This window comes from Catharus ustulatus, chromosome 6, assembly GCF_009819885.2.
Source record: "Catharus ustulatus isolate bCatUst1 chromosome 6, bCatUst1.pri.v2, whole genome shotgun sequence".
NCBI classification, from domain to species: Eukaryota; Metazoa; Chordata; class Aves; order Passeriformes; family Turdidae; genus Catharus; species Catharus ustulatus.
The window spans coordinates 45,111,522-45,125,997 of NC_046226.1; the positions used below are offsets into that span (position 1 = coordinate 45,111,522).

General features: G+C 40.7%; 1 protein-coding gene across 2 annotated transcripts in view; it reads right to left on the reverse strand.

Moving 5' to 3' along the window:
* LRP5 (LDL receptor related protein 5) overlaps nucleotides 1–14,476 on the reverse strand; it is a 137,345-nt gene that overhangs the window by 17,294 nt on the left and 105,575 nt on the right. For both annotated transcript variants that reach the window (XM_033062751.1, XM_033062753.2), the window contains exons 10-17: nucleotides 12,808–13,034; nucleotides 12,324–12,508; nucleotides 9,824–10,147; nucleotides 8,826–9,028; nucleotides 8,306–8,517; nucleotides 6,401–6,591; nucleotides 2,844–3,053; nucleotides 504–629 (exon numbers count right to left, since the gene is read on the reverse strand). In XM_033062751.1, the coding sequence (XP_032918642.1) occupies nucleotides 504–629; nucleotides 2,844–3,053; nucleotides 6,401–6,591; nucleotides 8,306–8,517; nucleotides 8,826–9,028; nucleotides 9,824–10,147; nucleotides 12,324–12,508; nucleotides 12,808–13,034 (1,678 nt within the window). The remainder of the gene's footprint in view (nucleotides 1–503; nucleotides 630–2,843; nucleotides 3,054–6,400; nucleotides 6,592–8,305; nucleotides 8,518–8,825; nucleotides 9,029–9,823; nucleotides 10,148–12,323; nucleotides 12,509–12,807; nucleotides 13,035–14,476) is intronic.

The following is a 14,476-nucleotide window of genomic DNA, read 5'->3' on the forward strand; positions in this document are numbered from 1 at the left end:
GAAGGCTAAAGGAAAAGTCTACCGTGTGGAAAGAGGAGAGATACCTTAATTAAAAAGATTCACAATGGAGCCTACATTCGATAAGCAGCAATACAGTGCTTCACGTTACAAGGCCAAATTAATTACAAAGACTGGAGTCTCACACTGTGGGAATCACAGGCACAATTTCTGCTGCTAGTTCTTCACAGATTGATGCAACATCATCTTACAAATACTTGGTTAAAGCACAAACCTATCACATCATATAATTATAAAAATGTCAGTAGAAGATGCAAGTATTTTAAGGTCAAAGAAGAATACTCTGCTCAGAATGAGAAATCACATGTGCCTAAAACCTCGAGCAGAAAACAGCTGATAGAACCACCAAAGACTAATTTAACATAGGATGCAGCACAACACGTACAGAAAAACAGTGCGTAAATCTACATTTTGGGTTGGAATGCAATCTCAGCTGCCACGTTTTTGATACAAATTGATTAGCAGTGCTGTTAAACATAACTCACCTCCACATGTTAAGAGATTCTGTAGAAGCACAAGATGCTCAGGGCATGAACATCTGGGAGTTCCATCCCCTTTGGCAATGCAGATGTGCGAACAACCACCATTGTCACGGGAGCATGGATGCACAGCTGGTGAAACACACAAAAAGAATATTATATACCATAAAAATTATAACTATTCCTCAACAGGGCAAAATCAAAAACTGCTCAGAAACCACTTCTGTCAAAGCAACCAAGATTTCACTACAAATTATTAAGAAGATACATGCAGGGTTTTTCAGTTCAATGCTTGAAAGCTGATTTATTAATTCATAAGGACTAAATTTCTCCCAGTCATAGTAACAGAGCAAACTGATTAAGTTGAAGGTGTCCCAGCCCATTGCAGGGGGTTGGAGCTGGATGACCTTCAGAAAGTCTCTTCCAAACCAAATCATTCTATGGTTCTATCAGAGGGACCTTTCAAGAACTTCTAAAAAGAGATTGGGAGCTGAGGTGAAGAGAACTGAAAAGGCAGATTTGAGAAGTATGCATTTACATCTTACCTAGATGCCCCACCTGCATTTCTAAGGTAGGCATCAAGAAATAATATATATCACTGCAGAATGCCAATCTGCAAAACCTCAGGATTTCTCCTTTAAAGAGTTCTTAATATCTAGTTCCTCAGCTTCCCTGTTGCTCACAAAACTGCAATACAGGCACAAATATTTTTTGGTCTTTCTTCAAAAATAGGAAGCTACACATTTTTATTCCCAATCAGTTACCCAGAAGCACTGAGAGGTCCTTAAAGAACGATTTTTAATAAACATTAGGTGGATAAGAAACAGGCACCAAGATGGGAGGTCACTGTCTGATGACCCCAGCACAACAGAGTCAGAAGAGACTCAGTCTCTTGCCTGCTTATTCAGCCTGACAGCTGCAGCAATCTGTGGGGCTACAGCCTGTGTCATTTGTGATGCTGCTGAGCAGTGCAGTCCTTCCTACTGCTCAGGACCAGAAATTGTATAGGTAACATAATTTCTCTGCCAAAGTTGTTTCCCAGTTGTCCAAGCTTCTCAGCAACCTGCTTTCTACCTTTAACAAATTTATTACTTTAATATTGTGTTTGAGGCATGAGTTGTTCACAGAAGTGCATGCATATATACCTGCATGTGCATATATATATTTACTCCCCTGTTGTAACAGAAATCACCTATGCAGAAATTTTTCAGCTGCGAAAGAGAATTTGTTTTCCCCATCTTAAATAAGCACATGGGGTAAAAGCAAACCCCTTTTTTAAAACTACTGAGAATTAAACAAAAAAAATATTTTTGCTTCAGTCAGTATTACCTTTGAAATATACCAATATATGTGAAATGTGTGAAGTGGCACAGAAGAAGAGAAGCTGGGTACTGTGACAGAATAAAAAAACCTCTGGGTCATGATTACCCCATAGACTCTACCACAGTTTAAATGCTTACATTACCTGAGTTGTAACAGCTTACCCACACACACAAGTTGAAAAATACTTCCAGCCATCACAGACACTAATGTATGTGACACATAGTGTTTACTGTGAGGTTGAATAATTTCTTCTGAAAATTAAAGCATTATACACCAGTGTACCCTCCCTATATAGGCCAACTCATCACAGGCAAGAGAGACCCATTTCCCACATGTTGCTTGGTATTTTGTATTCTCTTTACAATCCTGATAGGCAGGAGGAGCTGCAGGAGCTGCACACTTTGAGGAGTGACTACTTGAAGAGGTTTCTGTGCTCTCCACCAAACCACAGTAACTTGGACCACTAGTCCAGAAAAAGAACATCCTGCATGCATGATCCCTTCCAGATGTGAGCACCTAACATGCTCCACCTCTGCTGGGAGAAAAATTCCCCATCCACAGTACAACTCCTTGTAGGAGCTTCCTCCATCACCACAGGCTTTCACATCATCCACTGTGCCGAGTCAAACCAGACATTCCTTTACACAGGAATCTGAAGCACCTGGATAAAAGGCAAGTACAAACCTTTTGATTCTTGTTAGAAGTTTTTCCAAGATCTATTACTTGACTATACTTAGGAAATTACAACCAAAATTTCAAGTAACTTTTAGACTGAATTCAGAGTCATGTGAGCGTGCACAGAGCAGGTAACTCAGTGCCACAATATCACATGTTCTAGCTGTGCAGCAATACTCCCCTCGACACGAAGCAGAAATTTGTTTGCTCTCCTCTCCTGCAATCCTAGCTGGAAAAGTTGAAAGCATTCCATGGCTTGTTTGAAGCCCACAGGCAACATTATTACAATATCCAGCCCCATGTGGACTTGGAGATACAATGACCAAGACATCAGATACTGAAACTCACAGAATTCTTCCATATCAAGCTCCTCCACAGCATGAATGCCTGTTAGGTGAGCAATCCGGCCTTGAATTCTAGTCCTTTTGTAGCCATTCACTTTCTCCACTCTCTCAATCATCTGCTGCTGACGATCAATCCAGTACAAGTGATTGCCCAGCACAGTGAGTCCCATGGGCTGAAGAATGTTGGAGTCCTCCAGGGTCACCCGGTTGGCACCTGAGACCAATACAAACCAAGACTAGTTTTACACCAGTTGACTTCTACTTTATTCCTTAGAAAAACCTCACAGAGCAACATCCCAGCTAAAACCAAACCAAACCAAACCCTGGAGAAGATGAGCTACAAGGTCGTTGACTTCAGTTGACTTCATCATTCTCTGCAGACCAAAGCTCTGCTTGCTCAGTCTCATCTCAGGTAAATGCTACCAGGTGCCACGTCCCGAGGGCAAGCAGACACCACATGAAACCCATCTCATCCCTGCACAGCCTGGCTGCTCAGCCTCACACTGACATCTGGTATGTGCAACTCTGAGCACTCCCAAAAGGAGACAGAAGTTTCGCAGTGCACTCACACACAGAGCAGTACAATTTTTCTGGAATCTATAAGCAAGAGCGAAATACAACCAATTTAGTTTCACTGCCTTTACTCAAATAAAACACATTCATCATGCAAAGCAAGAGGCAAGTAGCAAACCTTGTCACAGCCTATGTGACAATACAGATACATGATCCAAAAAGAAAAGCTCTTTAACAAACCCCAGCTTTTCTTATTTAGTAACCCATCAGAAAATCCAAACCTTAAGTGACTCAATGTGCTCCTAAATAGGATCACTGTCAAATGCTCAGGCTCTCTGCTTTATAAAAATGTGTAAAAATCTGCTTTAAGCCAATGAGTTAAAAAGAGGCCAAGTAAAAATGCATTTATTATCAGCTTCCACTTTAATTACTTGCATTCTTCTACTGCATACTGCCCTACACTTAGAATAATTTAATTATTGCTTTTATTATTTTCTAGGGTGAAGATATTCCAAATTATCCTATTAATTCACTGAAACCATTCTGAACCTGTGTATGCCTATGTAACTGGTTATATTTGATTAAAAAAATTAAAATCTAAAACAAAATCAAAACTTGGTACTACTCCTGCTCTCATAATTAATATTGCAACTATGACCTTATGTCTGCTTGTACATAAAAAATGTAAGCTTTTCGTCTCTACACAAAATGAGATTATAGAATCCACATAATAAAAATGCTATGAGAATTGGATTCAACTAATTTGCTGCATAAATTATCCAGAGCTCAGCTAAGCATGAGAATGTAACATTAACAGGTTCTGTTAGTTTTGCACATGGACCTGTTAGAACAGCTCCAGAGAAGGGCCAGGAAGATGACCAGAGGGCTGGAGCATCTCTCCTGTGAGAACAGGCTGGGAGAGCTGGGGTTGTGCAGCCTGGAGATGAGAAGGCTCAGGGGGCACCTTAAAGAATCCTTTCATTATACATAAAGGGAGCTTCTAAAAAAGAGAGAGACTGACTTTTTATATGGACAGATAGTGATAGGACAAGGGGAATGGTTTTAAACTGAAGGAGTTTAAAAACAGCTTTTGTCTAACTTCATCTGAAAAATTCCAGAACCTTGTAAAGAAATCTGTTAGATGGGTTTATAGCTCTTTCATCCTTCTCTGAAACTTAAGCAATGCACACCTGAGGGTATTCTCTAATTTAGCAGGATGCTGTTTTAATCAGGGTACAGTGCAAACTGCAGAAACCTCCATAACCATGTCACCTCTACAAGTCTACAATGGAATGAGGGTGTCTAGACCAATTTAATTGGCATGAAGGATGCTATACACAATTTTGGCCCCATTTATTCAGCAGCCTTAGTTTATGCTAAAAACCTTTTCCTAACATATGTCCATTTTGAAGCATTTTGCTCAAAAATACTATTTAGAGGAAGTAATTCAAATCAACATCACTTTGGCTTTCAAATTTCTTCTGAAGTTGTGATGCAAGACTGAAGAGTATTTTAAAATAAAGATAAGCTGCTAGCTCAATAAAAAATCAACATCTCAGTGAATCAAATTACAATGAGCTCAACTGGATCAAATACAACCACAGTTATCTGGCCACAGATATATCTCTTTCTAGTTCATCAACACTGTTTTCTTTCAATCCTGTAGCTTCCCCATGCTTTTATATTACTTACAGCTTTGATTCTTTGGCTGTGACTGGATATTATTTCTATATAATTTTACCTGGTGCCTTTTCCATTTATCTTGCATACCACTCCAGCTGCGCAACATGAAGCCTTGCCATCTTGTCATTTTACTTTTAAATGTCTTCCTAGAGCACTTCTTTTATCACTAGAGAAGCCCTTCTCAATACCTCTGATGCATTTTGTGTTATACAAAAAATATACCCAGTCTGTCACCTTTTCTTCTCAAATGTGGTTTGTTTCATAGGCTGAAGTCTTGTCTTCCTCTTATCTTCTTTTCCCCTACAAATTTTTGTAGGTTCTCTGATGCCTAGCCTGGACTGAACATTTTGTGGCTGCTCAGGCAGTGTGACAATAGTGCCTTATTCAGCTTGGTAACTGATGAAAGACATGGGCTGCTCTGCCTTCCCATCTGCAGCTTTAGTATTTTTATCCCCTCCTTGGAAGACTCTGACCTTGAGTCAGTTTTAGGTGCTCAAAAGCAAACGATCCTTGTAAAAAGGTGAACAACTTCCTGCTGTTTTAGTCCATTGCTTCAGTGGAACACAAGGCAAGGATGTGACTACATGGCAAGGAGAGTCAAATTGGAGATTCAACCCTCTATGGCATGTACCAACCACTTCTTTCTGCACTTCCTTTAAGGGTTTCACTTCTTGATACACGGATGATGATGAGGGAACAAATCATGAGACAGAAAGCAGGGCCATTGCATCTTCTGTTCTATACCCCTCACCAGAGTAAATTTCTCCACTTCTTCAGCACTATCAAGTCCTTTTAAAAGTTAATGATTAACTGTGCTCTTTAAGATCCATGCAGTGCTATTGCTTTGTATATAGAATAATGCTTTATATTACAAGTGTGGGAAAACTGTGATGAGTCAGCATCCCTCCACTCTGTTGCAACAATGTTATTTCAGATGAGCTGTCTTAACACCCAGATTAGGGGTGGGGGGAAAAATTGCCCTTTCTTCTGCTTGTTTTCTTTCAAGCTACCTTAATTTACCAAGCTGTAAGCTCCAGAGAAAGAAAAATTGAAAAGCATGCAAATTTTTCAAACCACTAAGAAAAAAAAGGAGCAGAGAGGAGGTGATTTAGGGGTTCCATGACTAACAACGCTTTCAGAACATATCAAAAGTCAAATGGCTGTCCTGGAGGGTGTCAATCATTACAGTCATGTCTATTCTAATTACATCAAAGACAGGAACCCATCAGCAATTGCTGTGTGTGGCTGCCTACACAGAACTGGCGACAGCGGAGATGAAAGGCACCAGGCTCAGCATCAAAGAGCGAATGATGTCCTGTACATGCTAACAACTGTGCTGCAAATGTTTCACTTCATTCCACATACCTGACAGGTCACAGCTCTCGATGCGCTTCAGATCTGCATCCACCCAGAAAAGCTTCCCAAGTTTGTTGTCAACCACCAGCGCTACCGGTCGGATCAAGCCAGTGGTAAAGAGCACTTCTCTCTCTGTGCCATCCAGGGCTGCACGCTCAATCTTGGGAGCTCTCTCCTGCATGTTGGTGAAGTACATGTACCTGAGAACAGAGACAGCACTGCTGAACTGGCAGCTCCAGGGACAGGCAGCTCCTCTTTGCCCCCAGAGTTTTGTGACCCACGTTGTATGGGAATGGTTTCACAAGCATGGTTGGGGTGACTGCTCCCAGGGGCAAAGATGCAGAACCAAACATCTGCTCACTGACACACTCAGTCTGAAATTAATAGGATTTATCTGCAGGCCATAAAGTGCCTCAGCACTGCTGCACCAGCAGCACTTCTCCTACACAGAGCTGGGGATTGTAAGAGACTGGCACAGACCTTCTGGAACTCTCTCTTGGTAAAGCTGTCCCCACTTACAAATAGAAGTCCAGAACTTCTTTCTGACAAAAAACCATTAACCAGCACCTCCTCTCCTTACGGGTTACCCTTCCTTCTCAGCAAGTAAAATTTCCAACCAAACTTGAAAAAAGATTACAGAAGAACAACTGAGGATGGCGTGTTCCTGACATCTTAGTTCCATGAATTCTTTATATCATATATTCTTTATATCTAAGCCAGTTCAGTTGCAAACAAAAGCAGTTTCTACCCTCCTCATGCATAGAGAAAAGAGGGTTTGTGCACCCCCACGATGAACTGAGACCTCTTCAAAGGAAAAGTCCATTATTTTTTCAGTGGTGAGTAGCATGGGCAAACTCTCCAACAGCATGGGCTGCATTACTGCCCAGCCTTTCCTCATGGCACAAGGAGGGGAGGCAGCAGTCAGAACATGCAGCCAAGGGAAAGGTGGAGGAAGAAATTTCTGTAACCACTGCAGAAGTTGTTGAAGAACGCTCATTCAGCTCTCCCAGACAGTCACAGTGTTTAACATAGTGTCTTCCTCATTTTTCCTCCTTTAATTTATAAATGGATTTAGTGTTAAATCATTTGAAAACCTGACTAGAAAAGTTGAGAGTTTTAGAGATCAACAAACCCAAACTCCCATTTTAATGGAGACAGCAAGATAAGCTTTTATAAATACAAACTATATCCAAGTGACTTAGTCCCAATAAGATTAGAATCTTTCCTCTAATCCCCTTCTCCCCACAACAGCTTTTGAACTGTGCAGAGCACACTGTATAAAACCCCAGCCCTGTAAACACTCCAGACAGAGTCTCTGGGTACTACTGTATCCATGCAGTTGTGAAATATTGTCATTCAACATCTGTCAAGCATGTGGTAAGCCATTTAACAGTAAACTGGAATTTAAGCATCTAACTTATTTAAGAGAACAGTAAAGGACAATCTTTGACATCTAAGAAGGAAGCTATTATCAGAAGCAGAGAGGGTTGAACCTAACCAAAACTGCTTTCAGCAAAATAACGTATTTTCCTCTTGTGGGAAATCACTCTGGTGCATCCTACCTGCTTCAATTAATTTCAGAGGCTTTTAAGATACACATTACAGCAGAACTAACTTAAAAATGTATAGAACATAAGGGGTTTAAGAGTTTAAGCTTTATACTACTACATTAGCAGGAACAGTTGTAACAAATGTCACATGGCTGTGAGAACAGAGGCAAAGGAGAGAACAGGAAGAGAAAGCTGGATCCCTTCAGAATCCAGAACTGAATAAGCCACTGTAAGTCACCTACACCCTGAATAATATTCGAAACTTCTCTTTGTAAAAACAGACAGATGCAGCCCAGGATTCCCACACCCAGAGCAGGCACACACGCCCAGAGTGCCCTGCACAGGGCGCAGGAGGGGAGCTCACCCTCGCTCTGCGTTCACCACGATGGCTCTGGGCCTGTCGTGCTCCCCTCGCAGCACCATCCCGATGGATTCACCGTTCAGCCGGTGCACGTTGACAGAATTTGTGGCCTCGCAGGTCCAGTACAAGGTGTGGCTGTAGATATCAATGCTGAGGTCGTGGGGCTGCTTCTCTGGGTTCTGACTTTGGTTTGGAGTACTCATTACAGTGAAAGGCTGCAAGGAAACACATGGGCAATGATTTCCAACCATTACTCTGATTCTCCATTATTCTCCATTATTCTGATGACTGACTGAAGGACACTGCACAGAAAGCATGGCTTACCTGCCTGATGGTTTGGAAACCCCTAAAACCTAAAATCGTTCAGTAATTCTCACATATAAATAGAGTATCCATGAGTAAGTGCTGACAAGAGCAGCTGACTGTGATGATCCCTTGGTGTGGCAGATAAAGAGGAAGGTAAAGCATAAAGTAAAAGCACACAAAAGACTGACACAAAACTATATACAAGATGTACACTTACCTGGGTGCCATCATCTTTGGCTCTTTTTATAATATTCTGGCGCCCATCCACCCAGTAGATCAATTTATCTAAGGGATCGTAATCAATAGCCTTGACATTCCTTAGACCATGCATAGGTAGGATAATATCTGGACTTTGCTGATCATCAGGTATCATCCTGCTGATGGCAGATTTCTGGCTAAATAGCAGGAAACTGGCTGGGGCTGAAACAAGCCAAAACAGAATGCATGAGAAAGTACAATTCCCAAAAATATATCCCCAGAGAAGAAAGAGAATATTTAGAACAAAGTCACAAAGAGACACTAATATTCACAATGAAAATGAAATAACTCATAACTGAGATTATTGCTATTAAGTTGAAATGTTTCTTTCTATAGTTGTGGAAGGAGATCTGGTTAAATCTGCAGGATCTACCTTTCAAAAACTCACCCTTTCATTCAGTTAAAATTGGCTCATATGCTACTTTGCACCCATTTTATATTCATGTGCCATTTTTATTGGAAACTTAAGTTCCTATTGGGCAACCAGTCAACTGACAGGTTCATAATATCACATGCAGGGAGAAAAAAATTGTATGTATTTCAAGTGTATCTGCAAGTTAGGCAGACTACTTAGGAGTTAAACTATTTAATAAGTGTTATTTCAGCTGACTTTATCAAGTATATAAGAGAAAAAGACATCTTTTGTTGGTAATTTCCACCCACCTACACACTTAGGTAATGAGTGAGAAAGCTTCACTCACACAGTTGAATCACCTAGAAAGCACTTCTGGTAAAAGAAGGACCAGACTTGACAGCACTGTCATTTCTAAGACTTGAAATACAAATCTTCATGTCTACTACATGTCACAAAAATGGATATAAAATTCCATACTCTGTCCTCGTATTCAAAGATCACTTTTAAAGACAGAACTTTTGAAACACATTTGGGACCCCTTTCCTTTTGCACCTGGGAGCCACAAGCACTGAAGAAAACAGTAGCAAATAAAAAAGGCTTACAACTACAGTTCCTGCTGTTGGGATCCAAAGTGTAATGAGCAGCACAGCCACACCTAAATCCATTGGGGATGGCAAGGCACAAGTGACCACAGTGGCCATTATTCTGCACACAATCATTCAAGCCGTCCTGACGAGAAGAATGGAAGACCAATATATCCATCACAAAATCCAGGTGGCCCTGAATAAGTGTCCTGTTCTTCCCACTGGTCTTGTCTGCTCTTTCTATGCTGTGAAGATTCCAGTCTGTCCAGTAGATGTAGTCACTGTACTGGGTTAATCCAAACGGATGAGGTAGATCATCTGCTATGATTTCTCGCTCTTGTCCTGCAAAAACAAGGATACCAACTAAATATCCCTTGGCAGAAAATGAAGAGTGGCATGCAGAAAAATATTCTTCTTCTTTTTTTAAAATAAAACCTCATTTTCCAAATCAGCGTCATGGGATTCTTCAATTAAGTCATATCTGCTCAAGAGGTAACATAAACAGCCCTACCTTGTCACCCTCTTGCCTACAGAGCAATTTGAAATGATGCCTGTGTATTGTAACCTAAATAAATACCACTTCATAGGTCTCATCTTTATCAACCCAAATAGACTTCAAAAAACATATCCAAGAGTGCTATCAGCTCCAGTAATTATTTAGGCCAATAAAAAAGCCCATTAATATGCATGAAAGCAACAACAAACTTGAGATTCACAGAGAGACCGCAATGAGAAATCACAGTGCTCCACTCAAGAAACAAATCTTTTGCAGTGCAATTTAACATACAGCTATCCCAGGAGATTAGAAAACCATTTGTTTGGCAGATATCTCAATACTCCCACATTCAGCAACATTTACAACAGATTTAACACCTTCTAGAGCATGGTCTCTGACAGAGAGGCATTACTGAAGGAGATAAAGTCTTACTGCAAACCACCTTCCTGAACATTTTCAAACATAAATCTCACTGAATTTCTGCCACCAAATGAAGATGCAGCACCATCTCCTCCTGTCTCAAATATCCAATGCTAGACTCCACAAAATGCCTCACTTTTCTTCTTCTGTCCTACTTTCCATTTCACCGAGACTTGAGCAAGAATAAAATAACCATAAACCAGAACATGAGGCCACATCCTTACAAGCCACCCAACTTAAATATGGAGGCAACCTTCTCAATGTAACTTTTAGGCATCTAAATTCTCCAAGTTAGGGGCACAGATATCCCATACAATATCCCAGGTACTCTTAGAGCAATTCTGGTGATGAAATCAGGAGAAAGACTGTTTTGAAGGAGGCAGATAAGCTGTATAATTGAATTTTCACAGTAGATGGAAGAAAAGCTCCCAAAAGTGTGATTTTTTTTTCCCCTGCTGTTTATAAGTCCAAGAGTCAGCTGGAGCAGCATTCACTCATCCACTTCAGAGTGGCTTTGCTCATCCCTTAAGTATGTGCCCACTTGTTACAAGTCTACCTAAGTCTTTATAATCCACTGACTATAAAGACATATAAAAGTGAATGGGCACAAGTCTATGGGGCCTGATGGAATGCACCCCAGAGTCCTGAGGCAACTGGCTGAGGCTGGCAAGCCATTGTCCATAGTATTTGAAAAGCCATGAAGCTGACAGTGATGGGAAAAAGGCAAACATCACTTCTATTTCTAAAAGGAGGGCCCAGGGAACTACAGACCCATGAGCCTCACCTCTGAGGCTGGGAAAATCATGGAACAGATCCTCATGGAGCCAATGCTAAGGCATGTGCAAGACAAAGTGATGATCTGACACAGCTGCATGGCTTCAATAAGGGCAAATCCAGCCTGACCACCCTGGTTGCCTTCTACAATGGAGTGAGTTCACAATCTCAGAATTCTGAAGATATGAACACAGAACTAAAAAAAAAAACCTGTCTAAAAATATCTCTTCACCGAATTGAAAAAAAAAAAAAAACAACCCAAAAAAACCCTACTTGCAGTGAAATGATGTATATTGTCAATGAGACCATACCCCTTGTATGTATAAATGAAATTCCAATGGAAAACATGAGAATGTATAAAGTTGTATCTGAAACATACACTGCAGCTGCACAACCTTTCAGCCTCTATAAAATGCAAGAAATATTTTGGTTTAGAATTAATACAACTGGTCTGAAGTCAGAAATAAGAGATAGCACCTCTACAGAATATTAGTGTCCAGGCTAAAATGTCAGGGATGATTTACAAAGAACCTGTAAGCTGTCCTCACTTCGAGAACTTGGAGGCCATCTTGGGTACAACACAGACAGTTTCACACCAACAGAGAGAAATTACATCTTATCTCACCACCATTATAAACCATCACACAGTCATTAATTTATGAAGGCTTTTTACATTTTCTCAAACACTTAACTCTCCATTTACTTTTTATAAAATATACACACAGATTTACTATCAGTTATATTGTTCAAATTTGATATGATTCAATTACTTTACTATGGCCAGCGCATATTTCTGTAATATCATGGTGTAATATCGTATTAGATTACCCAGCATATTTGATGACTCAATCATGCTTGTGTCTAAGTCAGTCCAGTAGAGCCTTTGGTCCACATAATCAATAGTGAGGTCATTGGCACGCCCCACTTTGTCCACCAAAGTGATGCTGTTTGTGCCATCCATGTAGGCTCGAACAATCCTGGGTTTACCTCCCCACTCAGTCCAGTACATGTATCTGCAAGGAGAAGTGCAACAAAAACAGGACATCAGCCAGGCATAGCTGCGCCTTACTAGATTTCTTTGCAGTACTTGAAAAAAAAATTACCCACATGGTTATATTCAGCATCATATACTGCACCTTTTTACACAAAGGCAGAATAGTATTTTTGACAATTATTAATTTTTCATTGTTAACCATAGGATTGTGGAAGGTTTATTGCCTTTTCAAAGACTCTGAAGAAACAGAGCTGCGCCAAATAACTTGTTAGATACATGTACACCCACACAAAGCTTTGAAAAACAAGAGGTCCTTACCCTTTGGTGGGATCAAGAGCCAGAGACCTTGGGTTGTCCAAGTCCTTCCACACAAGGACCTGCCTGTACTGTCCATCCAGGCGGGCGACTTCGATGCGATTGGTTCCAGTATCTGCCCAGTAGAGGTTCTTCCCCATCCAGTCCACAGCCATTCCCTCAGGATAATCCAGCCCAAACTCAATCACATGTTCAACAGAGCTCCCATTCATGAAAGCTCGGCTTATGGTCTGGAAAACAATGGTATAAAAATACTACTGTGCTTTATTTCACCCCAGTGAAATAAAAAGGAATAATTATCATGAAGTTTGGTGTACAAAAAGAAATTGGTACAAAAAAGCCCCCGTGATTGTTACTCTTTAAACAACTAATTTCTGTTGTCAAAAAAGACCTGAATTTTCAGAAAGCTAGTGGTTTCTGGTGGCCAGACCAAGACATCTGAAAAGGATATAATTTTCAGAAAGCAGTACGTAGCTACAGATTCTTCCCTGACTCCTCTCCCTCTTTTCTATTTGCATGCAAAAAGTTGCTTTTAAAAATTATTTAATTCACTGCAATGGTTTAAGTCTCAGAAACCCATCTCAGTGGCATCTAAACTAAATTGTTTCTCATAATCAGTCACCTGTAACATGCTTACTGATCCCATCTACATTTCAGTTATGCACACTCATCAAAATAAGTCACAGGACAAGGACTGCACACATATAAATAAGTCAGTCCTAACAGCACTGAAACAACCCCCAGGTAAATAGTAACTTCCAGGACCAAATACACACCCTTGCTTATCAACACTGAGCAGTCTACATGCCAATATTTCAGCTACTGATTTCTTAATATTTTGATATATGAATGTGTAACGGTCAGAGACATTTTACACTTTTAAAGGTAAACGTCAAACCCTGAAATCACATAGTGTCGTTTTTGAAAATGAATCCCCCTATAACCAGAGGCAGGAGGAGATCAGAGAAGTGGTGATTACTGAAGGAAAGGGAGATTATTGTGAGCTCTGAAGTTACAATACCTGTTCCTGAGCAGCTAGATGTGGGGGACAACCCACATGAGAACCCAGATGTGCTGGAAGATGCCTGGTATGTATATGAAAGTACAGTATGCTGGAAAATTCAGGGGGCAACAAACAAGTAAAATGTTTTCCAGTCCTGCACAGAGTGAGACTGAGATCTACTCACTGATGCAGCTGAAGTAATGTGCTTTCCAGTACAAGTGGTTAGGATGTCCATAACTCCTGCTCTCCACGTGCTTGTGTGAGATTTATTTAGTAACTGTGTCTACACTACACTGATTTATTGCACTGGCACTCTCCCTGAAGGAATGATATCCACACCACAAGCAGCACTGTTAACACTGAAGCCCTCATTAGTCTTCACAGAGAGGCTATGGAAACTGCCTGAGCCCTGCAGCCTCCAGAAGTGAGCTTTGCCATGTTATGGCTTGGGCACACTAGCAAGGAAACTCTGATTGCCCTTGGAAAACCTATTAAGAGTCTAAACAGAATAATTTAGTTCCTGTGAAGTGAATCTGTCATTTTCTACCATACACTTAGTTCACTTCAAAAGGTCAAGTAACACTGATGAGGAGCACAACCCTCACTTTAGCACGCACCTGGATGTGTACCAAACATCACAGGAAATGTGTTCTGGGGAGCACACTGAGA